The sequence below is a fragment of the Acipenser ruthenus genome, chromosome 35, assembly GCF_902713425.1.
Source record: "Acipenser ruthenus chromosome 35, fAciRut3.2 maternal haplotype, whole genome shotgun sequence".
NCBI lineage: Eukaryota > Metazoa > Chordata > Actinopteri > Acipenseriformes > Acipenseridae > Acipenser > Acipenser ruthenus.
The window spans coordinates 3,172,882-3,198,167 of record NC_081223.1 but is presented as its reverse complement, the minus strand read 5'-3'; the positions used below and the strand labels follow the sequence as shown (position 1 = coordinate 3,198,167).

Below are 25,286 nucleotides of genomic sequence, written 5' to 3'. Positions count from 1 at the left end.
GTTCTGGAGTATTTGTTTTGAGCTTCATTGCCACTATAACAGGCAGATACATGCAGGTAAACTAATGAGTCAGGTGAGAAGGATTAAAGCATGAAGCAGCAGCAAGGCTCGAAACAAACACTCCAAGGCAAGTGCTGGATTTTGTGCGCTGCTCAAAAATTCTGTGTCTTCTTTGAAAGATAAAAATAAGTTAATCTTGGAGGAAGATGCAAGAATTAAACTGATCCTCGATTGCCACGGCTTCTACTCCATTAGGAAACTCGACTCTGCTTGCAACTTCAAGGTAAAGCACAGGAGTTTATAAACATAACTTTAAACAATATCCTTTCATAACATCTCACAATGCTCAACAGCACAGTGAAGGCGGAAGCTGTTTCAAGATCACATTATAAAATGAATGCAAAGCTAGGACCTTACAATGAGCAAAAACACACGAGTGGACCTGCAGAGGATTCGATATTCATGGAAAGAAGAATGTGGCAATAGTTCTGTAAATATCCCCCTGTGGTAGTTACAGTAACAGTGAAACAACTTCCACAGTGAATACTGCATTTTGGGCCATTTCCTGCAGGAAGAATTCCAATCTATAGACCCTTTAGTTAATTAATTTAAAAAATCCATTCAAATCAAAACAAATAAAACATGTGCCATAATGTGTGCATCTCTTACAGGCAGGCAGTACAGGTATGGCCAAAAGAACTAACTCATTTTGCTTCTTAAAGTCGAATGAAACCTGCTGAATAATGTGACGTTAACATATTAAATTACACACCGCTTTGTAGATTTCCATATACTTCACGAAAACTGACAAAAAATGTGCCATTTCGAAATCTAACATGAAATACTGTGCTACAATTATGGTTTCCGGTAGACTCTTATCATTTTGTCGTTTCTTTGACTACATGATGTTAAATAAAATGCCTAAATTATGTTCTATAGTTAATTTTTTAATGAATGTCATAATTCTAGGTGATGCAAAACTTTTGGCCACAGCTGTATATCCCCAGAAACTGATCCTCTCAATAGCTTACACTAAATAATGTTAATACCAAGTTTCCTGACAAGAGGATAAGCGGTTCAGCAGGTATAGGGAACATTGTGCAACATCTGTACTATAGATCCACCGGGGATAAGAAGACTGCATTTTAAACATGGCTGTGTAAAATCTATTCTGACAGAGACCTGGAATGTACAGTAAAGTGAACGGCTCATCCCAGCTGCTATATAAAACAGTCAAGGCTGATAAACTGAGCCAAGGACTCGCAGCGCTAGCCCATTAGCTCCTAATGTCTGCACTGCAACCCAATCAATACAAACATACTATTAGACTACATTCTCCTCAATGAACTAGTCCTCCCTGTCTCCAGCACCCTGACCCCCTCCATCGATTCAGCAGCACTGAGGAGCCCTCACTGAAGCAACACTGTAGGAAGGAGACTCATTGATCAGGGCACAGGGCACAGACAGAGCTGATTGATCAAGGCAGAGGGAGAGGAAAGAGATGATTTCACACAGGAGTTTTTGCAAGTGTGTCAGTAACATACATGGCTAGAGTAAATTCGATATTAAAGTCATCAGTATGACGGAAAATTTGATGCCCATGACGTATATCAACAGTATGGAGAGAGCAGTGCTTGTGTCTGCCCTGCGAATATGCCCTGCTCCCTGCCCTGTGCGTATGCCCTGTGCGTATGCCCTGCTCCCTGCTCTGAGCATATGCCCTGTGCGTCTGCCCTGTGCGTCTGCCCTGCGCGTATGCCCTGCTCCCTTTATCTGCCCTGCGTATATGCCCTGCTCCCTGCTCTGAGCATATGCCCTGTGCGTCTGCCCTGCTCCCTGCCCTGTGCGTCTGCTCTGCGCGTATGCCCTGCTCCCTTTATCTGCCCTGCGCGTATGCCCTGCTCCCTTTATCTGCCCTGTGCATCTGCCCTGCTCCCTGCCCTGTTTGTCTGCACTGCTCCCTGCCCTGTCCGTCTGCCCTGCGCGTATGCCCTGCTCCCTGCCCTGTTCGTATGCCCTGCTCCCTGCCCTGTTCGTATGCCCTGCTCCCTTTATCTGCCCTGCGCGTATGCCCTGCTCCCTGCTCTGAGCATATGCCCTGTGCATCTGCCCTGCTCCCTGCCGTTTGTCTGCCCTGCTCCCTTTATCTGCCCTGCGCATCTGCACTGCACTCTGCCCTGTGCGTATGCCCTGCTCCCTGCCCTGTGCGTCTGCCCTGTGCGTATGCCCTGCTCCCTGCCCTGTTTGTCTGCACTGCTCCCTGCCCTGCGCGTATGCCCTGCTCCCTGCCCTGCGCGTATGCCCTGCTCCCTTTATCTGCCCTGTGCATCTGCCCTGTGCATCTGCCCTGCTCCCTGCCCTGTGCGTCTGCACTGCTCCCTGCCCTGTTTGTCTGCACTGCTCCCTGCCCTGTGCATCTGCCCTGCTCCCTGCCCTGTGCGTCTGCCCTGCTCCCTGCCCTGTGCGTCTGCCCTGCTCCCTGCCCTGTGCGTCTGCCCTGCGCGTATGCCCTGCTCATCTGCCCTGCTCCTTACCCTGTGCATCTGCCCTGCTCCCTGCCCTGCGCGTCTGCCCTGCTCCTTACCCTGTGCATCTGCCCTGCTCCCTGCCCTGCGTGTCTGCCCTGCTCCCCGCCCTGCTCCCCGCCCTGCCCTGCTGCTCCTACCTGCTGTGCACTGGAGTGGTCACTCTGGCAGGCCAGCTCCTGCTCCAGCTCGGACACCTCCATCAGGCTGCGCTCGCTGACCAGCCGGGACAGCTCCCCCACCACCGTCACGTGCTTGGACACCGTCCCGGACATCTTCTTAAACTGAGGGTAGTTATCCACAAACGCCTGCTCAGGACAGAGAGAGAGAGAGAGAGGGAGAGGAGAGAGGAGCAAGGTAAACATACACCAGGGATGGAAATAAGACTCCCCTTGCAGGTTTTACTATGAGCTTGATTAGCCATAGTGTATAGGTAACAAGCTCAGGTCTGTCTTATTAAACTCACAGTGAAACCAGGAACAGATCAAAATGCTATGCAATGGGAGTCTTATTTCCTTCACTTTACAGATTATGATAACACCGCCCCCTGCTGCCTATTATAGATCTAGAAGCAAAATCATTGCAGGTATTTACCATGCAGTTTGCACCCTTCTAGTTTCAATTAGTATACACCTGTTAGCATATACACCTCTAAATGCTTTTAACTTGTTAATAAAGCCCTTCAAAATGATGACAACAATCTCATATTTTTTATTCAAGACATATTTCTTTTAAGCAAAATACATAAAGAAAGATCCAGGCGGCGTCGGTACCCTAACACTACAAATACATAAAGAAAGATCCAGGCGGCGTCGGCACCCTAACACTACAAATACATAAAGAAAGATCCAGGCGGCGTCGGTACCCTAACACTACAAATACATAAAGAAAGATCCAGGCGGCGTCGGCATCCTAACACTACAAATACATAAAGAAAGATCCAGGCGGCGTCGGTATCCTAACACTACAAATACATAAAGAAAGATCCAGGCGGCGTCGGTATCCTAACACTACAAATACATAAAGAAAGATCCAGGCGGCGTCGGTATCCTAACACTACAAATACATAAAGAAAGATCCAGGCGGCGTCGGTATCCTAACACTACAAATACATAAAGAAAGATCCAGGCGGCGTCGGTACACTACAAATACATAAAGAAAGATCCAGGCGGCGTCGGTATCCTAACACTACAAATACATAAAGAAAGATCCAGGCGGCGTCGGTACCCTAACACTGCAAATACATAAAGAAAGATCCAGGCGGCGTCGGTACCCTAACACTACAAATACATAAAGAAAGATCCAGGCGGCGTCGGTATCCTAACACTACAAATACATAAAGAAAGATCCAGGCGGCGTCGGTATCCTAACACTACAAATACATAAAGAAAGATCCAGGCGGCGTCGGTACCCTAACACTACAAATACATAAAGAAAGATCCAGGCGGCGTCGGTATCCTAACACTACAAATACATAAAGAAAGATCCAGGCGGCGTCGGTATCCTAACACTACAAATACATAAAGAAAGATCCAGGCGGCGTCGGTATCCTAACACTACAAATACATAAAGAAAGATCCAGGCGGCGTCGGTATCCTAACACTACAAATACATAAAGAAAGATCCAGGCGGCGTCGGTATCCTAACACTACAAATACATAAAGAAAGATCCAGGCGGCGTCGGTATCCTAACACTACAAATACATAAAGAAAGATCCAGGCGGCGTCGGTACCCTAACACTACAAATACATAAAGAAAGATCCAGGCGGCGTCGGTATCCTAACACTACAAATACATAAAGAAAGATCCAGGCGGCGTCGGTATCCTAACACTACAAATACATAAAGAAAGATCCAGGCGGCGTCGGTATCCTAACACTACAAATACATAAAGAAAGATCCAGGCGGCGTCGGTATCCTAACACTACAAATACATAAAGAAAGATCCAGGCGGTGTCGGTACCCTAACACTACAAATACATAAAGAAAGATCCAGGCGGCGTCGGCATCCTAACACTACAAATACATAAAGAAAGATCCAGGCGGCGTCGGTATCCTAACACTACAAATACATAAAGAAAGATCCAGGCGGCGTCGGTATCCTAACACTACAAATACATAAAGAAAGATCCAGGCGGCGTCGGTATCCTAACACTACAAATACATAAAGAAAGATCCAGGCGGCGTCGGTACCCTAACACTACAAATACATAAAGAAAGATCCAGGCGGCGTCGGTATCCTAACACTACAAATACATAAAGAAAGATCCAGGCGGCGTCGGTATCCTAACACTACAAATACATAAAGAAAGATCCAGGCGGCGTCGGTATCCTAACACTACAAATACATAAAGAAAGATCCAGGCGGCGTCGGTACCCTAACACTACAAATACATAAAGAAAGATCCAGGCGGCGTCGGTATCCTAACACTACAAATACATAAAGAAAGATCCAGGCGGCGTCGGTATCCTAACACTACAAATACATAAAGAAAGATCCAGGCGGCGTCGGTATCCTAACACTACAAATACATAAAGAAAGATCCAGGCGGCGTCGGTACCCTAACACTACAAATACATAAAGAAAGATCCAGGCGGCGTCGGTACCCTAACACTACAAATACATAAAGAAAGATCCAGGCGGCGTCGGTATCCTAACACTACAAATACATAAAGAAAGATCCAGGCGGCGTCGGCATCCTAACACTACAAATACATAAAGAAAGATCCAGGCGGCGTCGGTATCCTAACACTACAAATACATAAAGAAAGATCCAGGCGGCGTCGGTATCCTAACACTACAAATACATAAAGAAAGATCCAGGCGGCGTCGGTATCCTAACACTACAAATACATAAAGAAAGATCCAGGCGGCGTCGGTACCCTAACACTACAAATGTTACAGCACCATTTATCAAAGCTTTAGCGATTGCTCACATGCACCACTAAGTGAACACTGAGACAGTGGAGGGACTGTAATCAATACAGACTGCACCCCCCCCCCCCCCTCCCAATCCATCCAGCACAGAGTGCATTCAAAATCCACACCGCTGTATTCAAATAAGACGGCATTCATTTTAATGGACCTCCTTTCATGAGTTTTTACAATGCCCCTCCTCACACATTAATTGTACACTGTAGAAACTCTGTATAAAAAAATCTCATGACATTATTTTTTTAAGTGCTCATCACTCTCTGACAATGTGCAACCCAAACTCCACACCCTAAAGTACAGCTCTGGCCAAAAGTTTTGCCTCACCCTGTAGAATGAACTAATTTTGCTTCATAAAAATCGAATGAAACCTGCTGAATAATGTTACGTTAACATATTGAATTACACACCGCTTTGTAGTTTTCCATATAACGCCAAACTGACAATTTAAAAATCAAACATGAAATACTGTACTACTATTATGGCTTCCGGTAGACTTTTTCAATATTATTTTGTAGTTCCTTTGATTACATGATATTAAATAAAACATCTAAATTATGTTCATAATGTCTCAATCCTAAAATTGTCGGTGATGCAAAACGTTTGTCCGTAGCTGTACAGTTTGCAGGTATGCTGGTAAAGTAGTTTGCTGACAGACTGCTACTTCTTAAGTCAGCTCTAGCTAATGAAACAACCCCCAAGATCTTGCCTGTCTTGCACAACGCAGGTTTGAAACAAGCAGTTTATTAAAAAAATGAAGGTTATTAAAAAACAAACAGTGGCACGGGGGTTAAAGAAAGCTTTCAGGTGACTGGTCCTACTTGTACTTCCTGAGGTCAGTTCACCTTCATGGCAACCAGCAAGGCAAGCAGACCAGCGCTGTGTTAACCTAAACACTGTTTTTATATTTGAAATGCATGTGCTTCTTTCAAATGTGCACAAGCAAGACCTACATGGCATATGCAAGTACAATTCATTAGCTATAACCTCTTTCAAAGAGATGCCACTGTGGTTGATTACACAGAGCTGTCTGGAACCCCCCAGCACACTGGCTGACCTTGCTATTGATGTGTCTGTGCTGCCACCTTGTGGACAACTGTGTTCAATTCACTTTACTGAGGTCAATAGAAAGTGTATGAGCCAGCCCAACATTCAGTCCATACAGCAACCTAATGGGTAGGACTGGGGACTGGGGAACAGTGTGGCTTAAACCTGATAATCTTGGACTGGGGACTGGGGACTGGGGAACAGTGTGTCTTAAACCTGATAATCTTGGACTGGGAATTGGGGAACAGTGTGTATTAAACCTGATAATCTTGGACTGGGGACTGGGGAGCAGTGTGTCTTAAACCTGATAATCTTGGACTGGGGACTGGGGAGCAGTGTGGCTGAAACCTCATAATCTCACATTGAATGCAGCTCTATTGAGTATTCTAGACTACAATATCCAGTAGCACTGCAATCACATTGCTTTATTTCCCCTCCCGTGCTCTTATTTTCTACTAATATTTATATTTCTGATTCAGTCTATGGATTCAGACAGGCAACAGTGTGGAAACTTACAGCAGCCCTGCACCCAGTCTGGAGTTTCAGAACTCAGGGTCAAGTCCTGTTTTTTCAATTCCCAATTCCAATTCCTATTCCTTCAAAAGGAATTGGAACTGATATTTTAGAGACATTAATAATTGTTGTGATTGTTCAACTGCTTTCATTTTAAGACAATTTGAATTGACTAACAAACAGCGACTTCGGTGTAAATAATCTGTGAGAAGCTCATTTTAACAGAATACTGCTAATTGCAATTTTGTCTGTGATGTGTTTGGAGATTTGATTTCCTGGCTCTCCCCTTCATGTCTGTGATGTGTTTGGAGATTTGATTTCCTGGCTCTCCCCTTCATGTCTGTGATGTGTTTGGAGATTTGATTTCCTGGCTCTCCCCTTCATGTCTGTGATGTGTTTGGAGATTTGATTTCCTGGCTCCCCCCTTCATGTCTGTGATGTGTTTGGAGATTTGATTTCCTGGCTCTCCCCTTCATGTCTGTGATGTGTTTGGAGATTTGATTTCCTGGCTCTCCCCTTCATGTCTGTGATGGGTTTGGAGATTTGATTTCCTGGATCTCACCTTCATGTCTGCGATGGACTCCAGCTTCTGCTGTCCTTTGGGTTTCTTCTTCTGAAAATCCTCCATCAGGTTCTTAATGTTGGTGCCGATCTCCCCGAAATTCAGGTATAGGTTCTGAAAAAAAGTGAGGGAGATTCTCCATTCAGCGCTGCAAAACAGGTGTGTGTTACAGCAGGGACCGGGGTGTCTCTGGTGTGTGTTACAGCAGGGATCGGGGTGTGTCTGGTGTCAGGGGTACAGGTGTGTGTTACAGCAGGGATCGGGGTGTCTCTGGCGTCAGGGGTACAGGTGTGTGTTACAGCAGGGATCGGGGTGTCTGGTGTGGGGTACAGGTGTGTGTTACAGCAGGGATCGGGATGTCTCTGGTGTGGGGTATAGGTGTGTGTTACAGCAGGGATGGGGGTGTCTGGTGTGGGGTACAGGTGTGTGTTACAGCAGGGATGGGGATGTCACTGGTGTGGGGTACAGGTGTGTGTTACAGCAGGGATCGGGATGTCTCTGGTGTGGGGTACAGGTGTGTGTTACAGCAGGGATCGGGGTGTCTGGTGTGGGGTACAGGCAGGGCCGTGTTAAGCCAATGGGCTACATGGGCTGAAGCCCGGGGCCCCGCCTCCTAGGGGGGCCCCCGTCGTCCCTGTAAAGCAGTGGTCCTCAAAGTGGTGCCCGCTGGCAAATTCTGTGCTGCTCGCTTATGCTGTGCTTGTACGTACTCGACATATTTTTTTCTTTCCTGAAGTACCTCTGCGATACGATCATCCAACTGAATATCTGCATTTTCTCTGCGGTAGCCCAACCATAAATTAGCTGGGTGGGACATTAACTCTGTCTGTTTCAGTTGCAGGTACTGACAGTAAGTTTAACCAATAGGAGAATCAAATATCTGCCAAGTTTACGCAGTTGTCCAATCATAATTAAGCAGAGGCCGTTCACGGTATTCTGCATGAAAATTGAAGGCGAGTGAGTAGCCAATGGGAAAGTGAAAGATCCGACAGCTGTCCAATCATTCGTGAGCAGAGGCGGGCTGTTAATATGCCGGGTAAACACTGAATTTCGCCGACTGTAATTGAGAAAAATAATACATTTCAGTATTTAGAATTGAATTTTCTCTATATATATATTTTTAATTTCACCAGACAAGGGAAACACCGTAGTAGATTTAGTTACAAATCCACTTTCTCTGAATAATTGTACTGGGAGATGAGCGATCTTTAAAAAAGAGTAGTGTTGACAGATTTGACAAATTGACACAAAGCGAGACGCTATCCTCTTATTTTAGTTTATTCATGGTTATCTATGTAAACATGTTATTTAAAAAGATTTGCATTGCGTATTTTATATGAATTATTTGAAAAATAAGCGCAGCACACACAATTACTGCCTGAGACTTGGCCTTATCAGCGTAAACAAAGAATAACTCCCACTAAAACTCTATATATAACGTTATACTATAAGAACCTATGCAATAGTCAGCGTGCCCGCAAACAGCCAAGTAAGATCAATTTATGCCCGTGCCCAAATTACTTTGAGGACCACTGCTGTAAAGTCAAACTGATAACGGTTGGCAAATAAAAAAGCACGTACTAAACTAAACAATTTGCCTATTTTTTAAAACATTTTGTGTCCTTTTGGCATGCCGTAGTTATTTGACGAAATAAAAAAAATCTTATGCTAACTCAAATAAGAAAAGCTGAGTAGCGGTGCGAAAAAAAGAAAAATCACTAAACTCAAACTAGCTAAATCCGAGGAGGTTATAAATAGTACCCCAAAACTCACTAAACTCTTTAAAAGTCAGTGTCAGAAGAATGAAAAGTTAGGAAGAGCCACATGAGTCAGAGGAGCAAGCAGAGAGCAGCGAGTCGGTTAGCGCTGAGTGCACAGCCACTACAGCAGAGGAGAAAAACGAGAGCCAGCCATTGAACTGCCAATTTAAGGCGAGAGAAACTGACAAAACAGATAATGCTATTGCTAGCTCTGATACGGCATGTTGGGGTCCGATAACTGAGGAGGTGAGGTCGCACTAGGTGAGCAAGTGTCCCCTTATTTGCCAGTAAGACAGTACTTTTTCCGCCTCAGAGAGAATTTAACGAATTACTGAATTTAATGACTCAATCATTTAACTCTCATGTTCACTGAACATGACCTGCTTCGCCAACTGGACTTCACAGACATTAGTAAGGAATTATTTTTTAAGTTTTAAGGCAAGAAAGCATAAGATCTAGCAATGGTAAGTCAAATGTGTCTTTATACTTTGCAATGTTATTAAGGAGGCTTGAGAGTAGCGCCGACTACACTAAGTTTTTGTCTAATGTCATATCATGCTGTGCTGCCTGAAACATGGTCCCACCGACTACAACTAGCGTTGATTTAATTCGAAACGATGCAGTCGGTAATGAGAGCTAGTGGTAGTACCGACTACCATACTATTTTGCATGCCATAGCTACTGTGATGTGAGTGGTAACGCTGTCTGTCTACTGTGATGTGAGTGGTAACACTGTCTATTCGAATGACATTATTGTGTTGGTATTGTATGAGTTTGTGCTTGGGGGGGGGGGTTCTCCAAGGGGGCCCCTGAAATGGCAGTAGCCCTGGGCCCCCAAATACCTTAATACGGGCCTGGGTACAGGTGTGTGTTACAGCAGGGATCGGGATGTCTCTGGTGTGGGGTATAGGTGTGTGTTACAGCAGGGATCGGGGTGTGTCTGGTGTCAGGGGTACAGGTGTGTGTTACAGCAGGGATCGGGGTGTCTGGTGTGGGGTACAGGTGTGTGTTACAGCAGGGATTGGGGTGTCTGGTGTCGGGGGTACAGGTGTGTGTTACAGCAGGGATGGGGGTGTCTCTGGTGTGGGGTATAGGTGTGTGTTACAGCAGGGATGGGGGTGTCTGGTGTGGGGTACAGGTGTGTGTTACAGCAGGGATCGAGGTGTCTCTGGTGTGGGGTACAGGTGTGTGTTACAGCAGGGATCGAGGTGTCTCTGGTGTGGGGTACAGGTGTGTGTTACAGCAGGGATCGGGATGTCTCTGGTGTGGGGTACAGGTGTGTGTTACTGCAGGGACCGGGGTGTCTCTGGTGTGGGGTACAGGTGTGTGTTACAGCAGGGATCGGGGTGTCTCTGGTGCCAGGGGTACAGGTGTGTGTTACAGCAGGGATCGGGGTGTCTGGTGTGGGGTACAGGTGTGTGTTACAGCAGGGATGGGGGTGTCTCTGGTGTGGGGTACAGGTGTGTGTTACAGCAGGGATCGGGATGTCTCTGGTGTGGGGTACAGGTGTGTGTTACAGCAGGGATCGGGATGTCTCTGGTGTGGGGTACAGGTGTGTGTTACAGCAGGGATCGGGATGTCTCTGGTGTGGGGTACAGGTGTGTGTTACAGCAGGGATCGGGATGTCTCTGGTGTGGGGTACAGGTGTGTGTTACAGCAGGGATGGGGGTGTCTCTGGTGTGAGGTACAGGTGTGTGTTACAGCAGGGATCGGGGTGTCTCTGGTGTGTGTTACAGCAGGGATCGGGGTGTGTCTGGTGTCAGGGGTACAGGTGTGTGTTACAGCAGGGATCGGGGTGTCTGGTGTGGGGTACAGGTGTGTGTTACAGCAGGGATCGGGATGTCTCTGGTGTCGGGGGTACAGGTGTGTGTTACAGCAGGGATCGGGGTGTCTGGTGTGGGGTACACCTGTGTTACAGCAGGGATCGGGGTGTCTGGTGTGGGGTACAGCAGGGATCGGGGTGTCTCTGGTGTGGGGTACAGGTGTGTGTTACAGCAGGGATCGGGATGTCTCTGGTGTCAGGGGTACAGGTGTGTGTTTCAGCAGGGATCGGGGTGTCTGGTGTGCGGTACAGCTGTGTTACAGCAGGGATCGGGGTGTCTGGTGTGGGGTACAGCAGGGATCGGGGTGTCTCTGGTGTCGGGGGTATAGGTGTGTGTTACAGCAGGGATCTGGGTGTTTGGTGTGGGGTACAGCAGGGATCGGGGTGTCTCTGGTGTCGTGGGTACAGGTGTGTGTTTCAGCAGGGGTCGGGGTGTCTGGTGTGGGGTACAGCAGGGATCGGAGGACACCTACACTGGCGTAGAAGTCGTCACTCTCTGCGCTCAGCACCACCTCGCGCAGCTCCTTGCTGACCCCCGGGACTCGGGACAGATCAATCCGGTTGTTGTTCAGTCCCAGCAGCTCGTGGACCATCGCCTGATATGTCCACTAGAGGGCGCAAACAAGCAGTCACAACACAGCGACGATATCGGGGGGGGGGGGGATGGAAATAAGACCCCCATAGCACAGCAGTTTGATTCATTTGTGGTTTTACTATGAGTTTAATACGACACCTGAGCTTGTTACCGGTACACTTCTGCTAATCAAGTTCATAGTAAAACCTGGAATGGGTGAAACAGCTGTGCAATAGGTGTCTTATTTCTACCCCTGACTTAAGTTTATCAAAATGTAACAGTCATGAAATAAAGTTACCTTGGGGCTGAACTAAAAACAGCCTTACATCTTTAGTTATTAACTCTTCATCAATATATCATGTTAACATTATTCAATGTGCTTAGCCGATGTAAGAAAGTTAATCTATATATATTTTCCCTCTCACCTACATGCATCCAGTATTAGAAACTCGCACTAGTCCTGGGTTTCAGAATTAAGAACACAATAATGACATAATAATGCTAAATAAATTGGAGCCGCTTAAACAACTCCTAATTGTAACCCTCCAGGTAGTGGTGTGTCATGTGATCAGTTCAGAGCAGATTTAGCAGGGGCCAGACTGATCACATTCCTGGCCCCGGGTCATTTCAATAATCTACCTCAACAAGGTGCCTTCTGAAAGCCAGGACCAGCTGCAGCAGGGCTAGTCCAGGGCTAGACTGGCACCTTGGCATGGCCGGGATTCGATCCATGCTTGCATGATTTTACTAGTTCAGTAAGGGGGTGACTCACCTGGGTCAGTAAGCGGGTGACTCACCTGGGTCAGTAAGCGGGTGACTCACCTGGGTCAGTAAGCGGGTGACTCACCTGGGTCAGTAAGGGGGTGACTCACCTGGGTCAGAAAGGGGGTGACTCACCTGGGTCAGAAAGGGGGTGACTCACCTGGGTCAGAAAGGGGGTGACTCACCTGGGTCAGAAAGGGGGTGACTCACCTGGGTCAGAAAGGGGGTGACTCACCTGGGTCAGTAAGGGGGTGACTCACCTGGGTCAGTAAGGGGGTGACTCACCTGGGTCAGTAAGGGGGTGACTCACCTGGGTCAGTAAGGGGGTGACTCACCTGGGTCAGTAAGGGGGTGACTCACCTGGGTCAGTAAGCAGGTGACTCACCTGGTTCAGTAAGGGGGTGACTCACCTGGTTCAGTAAGGGGGTGACTCACCTGGTTCAGTAAGGGGGTGACGGCATCATCACTGCGGTCCACAATCAGGAGCAGAGGAGGCACCTCCGTCTTGCGGAAATCAAAGAGCTCGTACTCCTTGGTGATGATTTGCTGCAAACGAACGAAACAAAGCATTGCTGCCTTTCTCCAGCCAGGCTACAGCAGCACCAGATTCAGGCACCATCAGATTAACACTCCACCGTGGTTACTATAGAAATACTATAAAGAAACTTCAGTGCAAATTCAGTGACAAAATCTAAAGATTACATTTTATTTTATAAAAGTTTACCATAGTATTTTTTGCAGTTTTCCCCCCATGCTTTTCCCATTGTTATACTATGCATTTACCACAGTTTACACTGGTTTGCCATGCTTATCAATATGCTTTACAATGCTTGCCTATGCTTTACTATACCTCTCTGTGCTTTACAATGCTTCCCTATGCTTTACTATACCTCTCTGTGCTTTACAATGCTTGCCTATGCTTTACCATGCTTTCACTGTGCTTTATTAAATTTGCTGTGCTTTTACTATGTGGAACTTTTAGAAGACCATTGTGTCTGTGTGTCTCTCTGTCTGTGTGTGTGCCTGTGTGTCTATGTCTCTGCCCGTATGTGTTTCTCTGTCTGTGCCTATGTCTCTACCTTGTCTGTGTCTCTCTGTCTCTGCCTGTGTGTCTGTCTATGTCTATGTCTGTGTGTGTCTCTCTCTCTGCCTGTGTGTGTGTGTGTGTGTGTGTCTGTCTGTCTGTGGCTCTGTCTCTGTCTGTGTGTGTCTCTGCAACAGTACCTTGACGCTCTCGGCCAGTCTCTTCGCCATGTCTGAGGAGTGCTGGTAGCGGATCATTGGGCACTTCTTGAGAGCCAGCAGCACGGAGGTCAGTCCCTGGGTGGTGCGAGAGAGGAGGGCGGGGTCCCAGGCTCGACCCTGCAGGGAACACAAACACAAACAAGCGCTACACACACGAGTGACATCACCCTGCCTGGGCTCCAAGTACCAATTACAGCCATCAGCATCATGGAACAGTGGATCAGCACAGCATACACAGTGCAAAGGGGCATACAAACAGCCTGTAACCCCAGATTCATACAGAGAGCCTGTAACCCCAGATTCATACAGAGAGCCTGTAACCCCAGATTCATACAGAGAGCCTGTAACCCCAGATTCATACAGAGAGCCTGTAACCCCAGATTCATACAGATAGCCTGTAACCCCAGATTCATACAGAGAGCCTGTAACCCCAGATTCATACAGAGAGCCTGTAACCCCAGATTCACACAGAGAGTCTAGAGCCCCAGATTCATACCGACAGCCTGTAACCCCAGATTCATACAGAGCGCCTGTAACCCCAGATTCATACAGAGAGCCTGTAACCCCAGATTCATACAGAGAGCCTGTAACCCCAGATTCATACAGAGAGCCTGTAACCCCAGATTCATACAAAGAGCCTGTAACCCCAGATTCATACAGATAGCCTGTAACCCCAGATTCATACAGAGAGCCTGTAACCCCAGATTCATACAGAGAGCCTGTAACCCCAGATTCACACAGAGAGTCTAGAGCCCCAGATTCATACAGACAGCCTGTAACCCCAGATTCATACAGAGAGCCTGTAACCCCAGATTCATACAGAGCAGGAATTGATTTTAAAAAGGAGGTGGAATCGGAATTGAAAAACAGGGATTGACCCCGACCCTGAATAGTGCAGTTTTGAAAGAAGCACATGTTAAGGCGAGCATGGATTTTAATCTAAAAGCATGATATCTGGCCCTGCTCCGTTTTGAAGATCGTTTGCTTGCCTTGCAGTAAATCTGTTCCTGCTTCACTTCCTAGATCCCTTCACCTCAGCAGTAGCAGCACCGTGCTGGGAGAGCCCAAGCAGGATTCTTTGGAGCATTTTGTTAGAACATTCACCTATCTGTGGTTATCTTGGGATTATCCCTGAACAGAAGTGGTTGATGCAATGGTGCCTTCCTGATGCTTTAACCAATTAAATAACAAATTACATTTTATTTGAAAAACAGCAGAACAGAAGCTGTATTTATGTAATTTGTTACATTCTAAATCAATATTTCTTCACAGATTCTGAGGACAGTTAAGTTAGAATTTCACACCAGCTATGAAGCTCAACACATGAAACATGTAGCGTTATCATCACTGTGGGTAGGAAAAAAACACCAAGAAATGTTTCATTTTTAGTGTTCAATTTCTTATTTTATATTGGAGTGTCAGAAAAGCATTTGAAGGGCTGTATTTGCAGAATTAACAGCTATATTTAGGCTTAACTTTTGCGCTTAACAAAATTAGAGTAAGTTCTTATAACAAAATAGTTAAAGACAGATAACAGGTAGGCCTAGATGATGCTAGTTATTGCTCCCAAAATTATAAAGTAGCCTGTCCTCAAACAAGGACAATGGCACTTTTTCTTTTTAATCCAGCTGTGGTTTAACCCAGTGGGGTTCATCAAATTAACCCTGATGTAAAGAAAGCCGGTCCGACTAAATCTAAAGCTATTGACAATGTCGACCCAAGGGACTTTTTCAACCTGAAAAAAGAAACAAGGACCAGGGGTCACAAATGGAGATTAGATAAAGGTGCATTCAGAACAGAAAACAGGAGGCACTTTTTTACACAGATATGTCAGGATCCTTCAAGAAGCTGCTTGATGAGATTCTGGGATCATAAGCTACTAGCAACCAAACGAGCAAGATGGGCTGAATGGCCTCCTCTCGCTTGTAAACTTTCTTATGTTCTTATGTAAAGGGGAGGGGCTTGTCCGGCTTTCACACAGACAAACTAAGAGACCGCAAAGCAGCAGAGGATGTACATTTTGCCTGTGCAGTAAAAACAAATTAAAAATAATAATTACATCAAAGTGAATACTCACAGATGAAGTAGACGCTGTATTTTGGTCTGCGGAGCTCCTGGATCAAGTATTCAACATTATCCTGGAGAACAAGAACACACAGGAGTGTGCAGGAGGCGGACAAAATAACAGAAACTCAGTCACAGCACTGTCAATATGTGTAGGGCAGTGTCAGAAACTCACACTAGCACTGCCGCCGCTGCTGCTGCACCCTGTCCTGGGGTTCCTTTAAATGATTTAGTAGCCAAATGTTTCAGCAACTCCTGGTTCCCGTTGATATCAGTAATATGTCTAAATAAGGGGAGTTGTGAACCCCAAGACTGGGTGCAACAGCAGGGCAGGTGTGAGTTTCTAACCCTGGTGTAGGGCTACCAAAATTATTTTGTACTCCCCTTGAAGGTGTTAATAATTACTGGGATTATTATGAATAAAAGCATTTTAAGCAAGACACCTCCACTTTATAATGCAGTCATTCACAATGTCACTCAACATCGCAGTGTTCCCAGATCATGCTCCCTCCTGCAGCACTGCCTGTTTCCTGCTCCCACAACACAGCACGCCACGCCCCTCCTCACGTCAGTCTGAGCACCAGCACTGTTTCAGGAGGGAGATTGATCTGGATATACTGTCATCCTTACATTCTCTTTCTCCTGTCGAAACAAATACAAGTTGAGAAATGTACCCCCCCTCCCCCCCCCGGCAGCTAATTTATGAGCCATGATGTGCGAATTATTAAGGTTATATGTGTAATGCTGTGGTACGGACAATATGGGCTCTGGAGCACTCCAACAGGGGCTCTGGAGCACTCCAACAGGGGCTCTGGAGCACTCCAATGCACCAATGCCCCACCTTGGTCGGTCGTAGGAAACAGATCGCTTTGAGGTGCTTCATGTTTTCTCTGCTCTGGGAGTCAATGCGTTCGAAGAGGTACACCTCCTTCTGCAGAATCTCTGACTGTGTGTACACCATGCTCACTATACTGGTCTGCACAGAGAGGAAACAGGGAAATAACACCAAGACATGTTTGTTAATACAAGTTTTGCGAGTCAGTTATCGTAACATTATAGTGAAAGAGAAAATTAAAAACAACAGGTAGATGGCAGTTAAACATGTTTCAGTAACCTACTTTTGTATGTATGAGCACTTATGCGGAGGGAACACGAAGCCACTCTGTGGCTTGGAACTTGGTTTCAGGAGACTAGGTTTCAGTCCACTCACTGCATAGCACACCAGGGGAGACTTGAGGTTTGATACAGCAAAGCTGCCTCAAACTAGGTCTCCTGGAACCAGGTTTCAAACCACTGTTTCTGAAAAAGTGGTTTTGTGTTCCCTCATCTTTAAGATTACCATTTAAAAAGGACGTGGAATAGGACCCATCTCTATATTATTAGTATCGGTACAGTCAGCTACTACGTGTTTTCTGACGCGGTGTTATACCTGTTTTACGGTAAGCTGCACTCTCTCAATGTTTCTGTTTTCCCTACGCAATGTGAGTGTGCATTTCACTTGCAGTATAATTCACTGGGTTCGGTCACCTCCGTATTGATGATCACGATCGGGACACTATATGGCATCTTGGCGTCCGTGTCACAGAGAATTTTTTTTGCTATACATTGTGAAAATTCGTTCGATAGTTTTAAAGTTACAGAATGGCATAAAAATTAGTTTTTACAAATTATTCAGACCATTTTTTGCGCTCAAATAATTAAAAATCAGCTGCAAGTTTAAATACCTCCTTTGGTAGGCTGGTAGAACTCGTTAATGATGAAAATGAACGCCTATGAAAATACGCCTGCGCACTTCGGTCAAATGTTAGAATGTTCGGTCTCCCATTGATTCTCTTGTTAACTTATGTCTAAGCCGAGCTGAGGAGTGATACAGAGTGTATAACTGCAGGCTGGAGACCAGCTATGCAGTACCTCTCTTTCACAAAGCAAGGGCTGCATTAAAAAACTAAATAACAACAACTACAAACTTGTAATAAAAAATAATAGACTTGTCAATTGTTTATCCTAGTGTAAGCAGAAATATAAAGCTGAACATGGTATAGCAGCAACGCGTGTTTATGATAATACATGAACCGCATTCATTATGTTTTATTTGTATAATTTAAGAGAATCAGTAACTTATTTTTGTAATACTGCATAAGCCTTGTTGCTTTTGCTAGGGGGTCTTAGTTTAAAAAGTAAAGTTGTTTACTTACTGCATTATTTGACAGGACATTATTTTGTGCTTTGCTGTTGTGGTCTAGACTGCAGACAGACACACAAGATGGCAATGTAAACAGGGTTGAAGTGCTGTTGCATGGGACAGTAGAATTTATTTCGGATTAAATAAAACCTATTTCATTGATTAACGATGCATGGGAGCCCTTAATAAACACCCACGCTTACACAAGCTACCTATATCAATTTACACACAATCTCAGACTCGCCGTCGGTTGTAAATCAAATTGAAAATCCAGCGTTGTGTAAAAAAAAAAAAGACTTGCAAGTCCACTCATTTCAGAAATGCATTCAACAACAGCTCGTCTTATTTGAAATCCAGCAATTTTTCAGTGGTAGTTTTCATAGTTCAAAACACAAATTGCACATCTTGTTCTGTTCAAAATTAAATCCTGGGTACAATTTCCTACAGTTACAATTCCAACTTAAAGATGAGCACAATGCTGGCATTCTGTGGTTCTTAAAACATGCATTTTTTGTGACAGCTGTAAGAGTTAAGTCGCACTGGGTAAGGGCTTCTGGTATGAAATAAATAACAATAATTCAACAGGAATTAACGAGTTCTGTACTCGGTCTCTGTAAATTAAACCACCTTATTTGCATGCTGTATAGATACACCAATTCTTGCTCACAACAAAAATTCTACACATCATTCTAATTAAAAAACAACATTCTGAAGATAGAAGACTGACAGCAGGGGCGGGCGTTACAAAAGAAAACACACACACACAATATGCTACGTGGGATAAGGGCCTCGTCCCTATACTGTAGTATTGTGCTTCCCATCGTGAATGAGATAATAATATTACCGTAATTATATATATATATATAATATAATATAATATATATATAAATAAAATAATTTAAGAATAAATGGACACTACAGGCTATAAACAGGGGTCACAGATTACTGTACTGACTGTTATTTGCTATGCAGGTGTGCACTCTCCAGTAATAATAATATTATGTGTGTGTCTGTAGCAGGCCCGATTTAAATAAAAATCCCAGTGAAAAGTTTTCACAGAAGTCAAATTCTACATTTGGAGACGATAAAAAAAAAAATAACTTCAGTGTGTTTCTAAAACTCAGATGTACAAGACTAGCGACCCCCTTTCTATCACCAGCTACCCAATTTCATTTAAGAATAATCGATGTCCCACATGGCACTGCGCTGGTCACGTTAAGGTTACAAACGCATTAGTTGCTGTTTACAGTAAACAGCGATCATGAGCAAATTTAAAAAAAAAAAAGTTTAATCAAACTTCAGGTAGTCAACTGCTGGCGATGCAAATAATGTAGTGCCACATAGTAGTACAGCTGTTGAAACTGAAATTGACAGCACGGAGGCACATGCGAATGCAACTTACTGCAATTATACAGCAGCATGCAAAAAGCCTGTTAGTACACATGGCTGTAAAATAAGTGCATTATTAAATGTGAAAAGAAAACGTTTACGGTAAGCTTGTCTTCTGTTCTGCTTCTACCATTATTACACTGTGTACTGTTTCGCATGTTAACTTTATTTCCTGGTATGTGTGGTTTAGTTCATCTTACATACAAAGCTTAACATGACCAATGGAATAGTCCAATCAATTATACATTTTTATACTGATATTGCAAATCTATTTTTACAGCAGTTCTTTGATGCATTTGTAAAGTATTGTTCCCTTCAACTTTTTGTTTTATTATTATTATTATTCCACATCATTAAACAGACCCCACATAAGTAAACAGACAATTCAAAATACACTACTATTAATGAGAAGTCTATGTATAAGTGTATAATATATTTAAAATATGATCATACTTGGAAATGTTTGCTTTAATAATACAGGATGTTGCAAATACTAAGATGGTTTGCAAACCTAAAACTTACACAGAGAAACCTACAATGGAAAAAAATGATGTACTTTCCATTGCATATGTATACAGATATTTTAACTCAGCATTCCAATAAAAAAACAATGGAAATTAAAAACAAAAAACTACGTTTTAAGTGACAGTAAGAGCTGACAAAGCCAAAAAAGAAGACGGGAAGTTGTCAGGTAAGACCGCCACTGCGCTCTTACTGCACCCATGTTCTGACAAGCCTTTCCAGCACACACTGCTTAACTGCTACAGGAGGTGGGGTCACTTCAGACAGCATAGGCAGTCACCACCACTGGGCAAGTCAGTGGGTTGCTGAGGATTCAAAAGTTCTCTGAAACAGCCCACTACAGTAGATATCCTTTAGAAGTTTTGAAGAGTCACTGTCCTTTGTGATTAAAACCAAAACAACTGTAGCAATGACTGTGTGACATTTGTTTAATCTCTTAATTTTTGTATTCCAGTGAAATCATGTACTGTTCATTATGAACAACACTACACAACTATGTGTAATTTCCAATACCAAGATGACCATTCTGTTAGAACCAACACACACGTTCAAGGTGTGTCCATTTCTGCATAAGCTAACAAAACAAAAAACTACTGTAAACAATCTCTTCAGTTAAAAATCAACTAAACAAACCCAATCATTGACACTATTGTATGTCCTTTCAATGATCTCATTACTGTGCCACACATACATCACATTTATTTCCCAGCATATTAAACACAAGTACTGCTTTTGTCAACAAAATAAATAAAAATAGCTGAAAGGGTTTTAAACAAAGGTTACTGTTAGAAATGTTTGTATATTTGAAAAAGGAAAGTGCAGCAGAAATACATCGTGTCACTTCACATGTGTTCATATTCTAATTGTTCTGATTATCTTTTACATTTCACATGTCAATGGTTTTAGTCACAAAGAACAGTGATCTTTCTTAACTTGTAAAGCAGTGGTTCACAACCCCGTTGGGTCAATTGCAACGAACTGAAAGCAGCGTACTAACTGGGGATGATCCCGTGGTTAGTACGCAGCTCCGTACTAAACTAGAACGCAAGTTAAATACCAATTGCAACGAACTTGGCGGCTGAAGTTAGTCCCCAGCTGCGTACTAAAAAAGGTCTCAATTGCAACAAACCCCAAAATAACTGCTGCTGCCCTCTAGAGGATACTAAGTACGGGACTAACTTAGTCTAACTCTTGCTATGGACTAAGAATTTTAGTATCGTACTAAGTGGAATAGTGGAAGACATGTGAAAGTCCCAGGATGTACTGGAGGTTTACTTTAGCTGAAATAATAATGTGTGCATATAATATACACATATATGTCATCACTATAGTATATTTGAAGCATCTGCTAACAGTACGGATATTGTAATAGTAAAATAAAATTACATTACGACTACAATACTGTTAAATACTAATAATAGTGTCAGCAGGATTACAGTCATGTAGTGGGGGCTCCCGAGTGGCGCATCCAGTAAAAGCACTCGCTAGAGTGTAGGATGCACTCTATAGTCTGGACGTCGCCGGTTCGAGTCCAGGCTATTCCACAGCCGACCGAGGACGGGAGCTCCCAGGGGGCAGCGCTCAATTGGCCATGCGTCGTCCGGGGGGAGGGAGGGTTAGGTCGGTCAGGGTGTCCTCGGCTCACCGCGCACCAGCGACCCCTGTAGTCTGGCCAGGCGCCTGCGGGCTTGCCTGTAAGCTGCGTTGTCCTCCGACGCTGTAGCTCTCAGGCGGCTGCACGGTGAGTCTGCAGAGTGTAAAGAAGCGGGCGGCTGACGGCACACGCTTCGGAGGACAGCCTAAAAATAATTGGGCATTTCAAATTGGGGAGAAAATAATTAAAAAAACTGATTGGCAACAACTAAAAAATTTTTTTAAAAAAAAGGATTACAGTCATGCATGTAGAGCCTGTAGTATGCGATAGCTGGTTTCACATTTGAAAGACGTATTTATTTATTTCTTTGAGGGGGGGGCAGCAAGTCTTTTCATTCCCTTTAATTTGAGGGGACTCGACACTGGTGGTTCTTAGGGGCGAGCAGGGATATTGAGGAGTAGGGACACAGTGGGTAAGAACATAAGAAAGTTTACAAACAAGAGGAGGCCATTCAGCCGATCTTGCTTGTTTGGTTGTTAGTAGCTTATTGATCCCAGAATCTCATCAAGCAGCTTCTTGAAGGATCCCAGGGTGTCAGCTTCAACAACATTACTGGGGAGTTGGTTCCAGACCCTCACAATTCTCTGTGTAAAAAAAAAGAGTCTCCTATTTTCTGTTCTGAATGCCCCTTTATCTAATCTCCATTTGTGACCCCTGGTACTTGTTTCTTTTTTCAGGTCAAAAAAGTCCCCTGGGTCGACATTGTCTGTACCTTTTAGGATTGTGAATGTTTGATATATATATATATATATATATATATATATATATATATATATATCTTAAATAAAAAAAAAATATTACGTGCACACATACAAATATATGTTAGAGACTAATTAATATTTATGTATAAATGTCGGCCTATTTGTAACATTTTAAAAATGATTATTAGCTCATAATATCGTAAAATACATACATTACTGTTACAAATATTTAAAATGTTCTGATTCAGAGCCACCCCGCCTTGCGCCGTGTCTGGCTCCCTGTAGAAGGATTAAGCGGTTCTGATAGAATGAATGAATGAAAGAATGATTCAGAGCCCCCTTCAGTTCCTGTTTGGTAACAACAACAACAATGCTTGATCCTTAGTACCGTACTAACTCTGCAAGTTCATTGCAATTGACCCCTTGTGTCTGCTGGGTTTTGTTCCAGCTGAGCTCTCAGTTACTTAAATGAACACTCAATTTGGTTAATCACATTTTAAACTATTCTTCAGCTTATATGAAGTTGGAGATGTCATGTTCTATTCAATTTCATACCTAATTTCATTAAATCTGTAGTATTTTGCATTTAATCGTATCCTGATGTAACTATCACTGATTATCTGCTCCGATATTGAATCGTATTTTGTCATATACTTGTACTTACTAGAACTGAAGTCATTGTATTTTATATCTTGCTCTTAATTGTATTAATACTTGTACTGTAATTCTTGAAATGTATTTTTTATTTACAGCTGTAAGTCGCCCTGGGTAAGGGCGTCTGCTAAGAAATAAATAATAATAATAATAATAATAATAATAATAATAATAATAATAATAATAATAATAATAATAATAACTTGAAAGCTCCATCTCTTTCAAATCGTTCAACAGCTTGGATTAGGCCAATTGTTAGTTTAATTGAGTGTTTAATAAAGAAATTGAGTTGGAAAGACAGCAGACACAGGGGATCTAAGGCATAGTAGGCTGTTTCAGAGAACTTGAATCGTCAGTAACCCACTGACCTGCCCAGTGGTGGTGACTGCCTGTGCTGTCTGAAGTGACCCCACCTCCTGTAGCAGTTCAGCAGTGTGTGCTGAAAGCCTGGTCACAACATGGGTGCAGTAAGAGCGCAGGGGCGGTCTTACCTGACAACTTCCCGTCTTTTTCGGCTTCGTCAGCTCTTACTGTCACTTAAAACGTTGTTTTTTTGTTTTAAATGCTATACTGATGCGCCAGGTCCTGACGTGTCCGAGGATAATTTAAGCTACTCATTCTCTCAGGACCCTGGCTGTAGTAATTCTCTGTTCAATACAATGCGCATACTGAGACTCACCGTCTCTTTATCCATCACCAGAACCTTCATCCCCGGCCCGCTGCTTTCGATCATTTTCGACACATACTGCTTCACTGCCTGTGTGACGTTCATTTTGTTTTTACAGAGCTACAGTATAAAAATGAATAAAACGTTCCCTTAACAGCTAAATAATAATAAATATGGACTTATAACCAGGCCCGGTGTTGTTTTTCCAGTCCAGCTCCGTGTATCATAACAAACCACGTCACATTCGCGTTGCTGATAAAATCAAACAAGTCAGCGGTGCTTCACTCTCGCTTGTCCCCCGGAAGAGCTTCCCACATACTGCGGAGTTCCGTGCTCTGTTCCCGAGGTGTGCTGGGATTTGTAGTTCCACGCGTTGACAAATAGTAGTACGGCACTACCGGCAAAACATTGTGTCGAGGTAATTTTATATTTCGACTTATCAAAACGATTGTTTAGGCTACATATTTTGTTCCTTGTATTTCAGTCCTTTCCCGCCTCAGTCTTCGTGGTTGTCCGGTAATGACGGTTAAGCAAAAGAGCTCGAAGTCGCTCGGGCCCCGCTCACGTGAGAGTACAGCCCTGCACCGCGTGCTCGGCATGGTAATAGCAGCGGAGTGACGTGTTAGGCTGTGCGTGTTATTAGCGCCGTTCAAAAATAAAAGAAACAGCCTCATGGATTATTTGTTTAATCGTTGTGTGATTGTGTGCTTATCACGTTTAAATGGTAATACTAATAGCTGATCTATTTTTAAATATGGCTTTTTGAACATTTAACATGTTTTGAGATGACAATATAAAGAAAATAATGAGTTGTTATCATCTGCCATAAATCCACCCTCTGTTTAGTATATTATTGTGTATTAATATATACTGTTATTTAAGGGCTTCGCAGTTGGTACGGCGTCAGTGACTTGAAGAGAAAAAAAGAACGTCATATCTGGAAACCCTAATTACATGAACAGGGCGAGAAACTAAAGCTCTCATATAAATTTGGTCAGACACCAAAATCCAAGCCGAACAACTGAACAAAACTCACAAAAATAGTAAAATATAAATCAAATCGTTTTTTGTTTGTTTGTTTCCTATTAAGTGTTTTTTGTAACTGTTAGTATTAATCTGTATAGTTAAGGTTCAACATTAATAATTCAAAATGAAACATATCCTTAATTTAAGTTAAAAAAAAAAAAGATTTTGAACCCATTATTTAAAACAAAATGCCCTTCCCGCTCCCTTTAACTCAAGTTAAAATATTAAAATAAAGGAAACAGTAAACATTTTTTTGTGAATTAAGTTTTTTATTAATTTCAATATTAAATAGATAGCAACAAAATCAAATTGAATATTTTATCCAGTTTCTTTCATATTGACACGTCTGCTCATTCACTGCACTGTATTGTATGCGCGTGTAAAGTTCGTACTTCACTATTTACTATTTCGCCTCCAGTGCTTCAGCAGCGCGTGTTGAAAATGTCAGTTGTAATCTCCTACTACACTGCATATAGCACAGTAAACACCGTACTCCCCTTTTAACAAAAAACACACAAGCCCCTCTGATTTACGCCAAGCTTGTGATGTTGCATAAGAACATAAGAAAGTTTACAAACGAGAGGAGGCCATTCAGCCCATCTTGCTCATTTGGTTGTTAGTAGCTTATTGATCCCAGAATCTCATCAAGCAGCTTCTTGAAGGATCCCAGGGTGTCAGCTTCAAA

The 25,286-nt window shown here is 43.6% G+C and overlaps 1 protein-coding gene across 1 annotated transcript in view; it reads right to left on the bottom strand.

Annotated features, from left to right (window-relative positions):
• The window catches only part of LOC117395487 (vacuolar protein sorting-associated protein 45), a 46,582-nt gene extending 22,465 nt beyond the window's left edge, over positions 1-24,117 (bottom strand). Inside the window, 8 exon segments of the mRNA XM_059007299.1 lie at positions 2,666-2,833; positions 7,580-7,693; positions 11,635-11,769; positions 12,933-13,043; positions 13,722-13,914; positions 15,720-15,880; positions 16,648-16,782; positions 23,588-24,117. Coding sequence (XP_058863282.1) covers positions 2,666-2,833; positions 7,580-7,693; positions 11,635-11,769; positions 12,933-13,043; positions 13,722-13,914; positions 15,720-15,880; positions 16,648-16,782; positions 23,588-23,680 — 1,110 coding nt within the window. The 5' untranslated portion in view covers positions 23,681-24,117.
• Between the last annotated feature and the right edge of the window lie 1,169 nt (positions 24,118-25,286).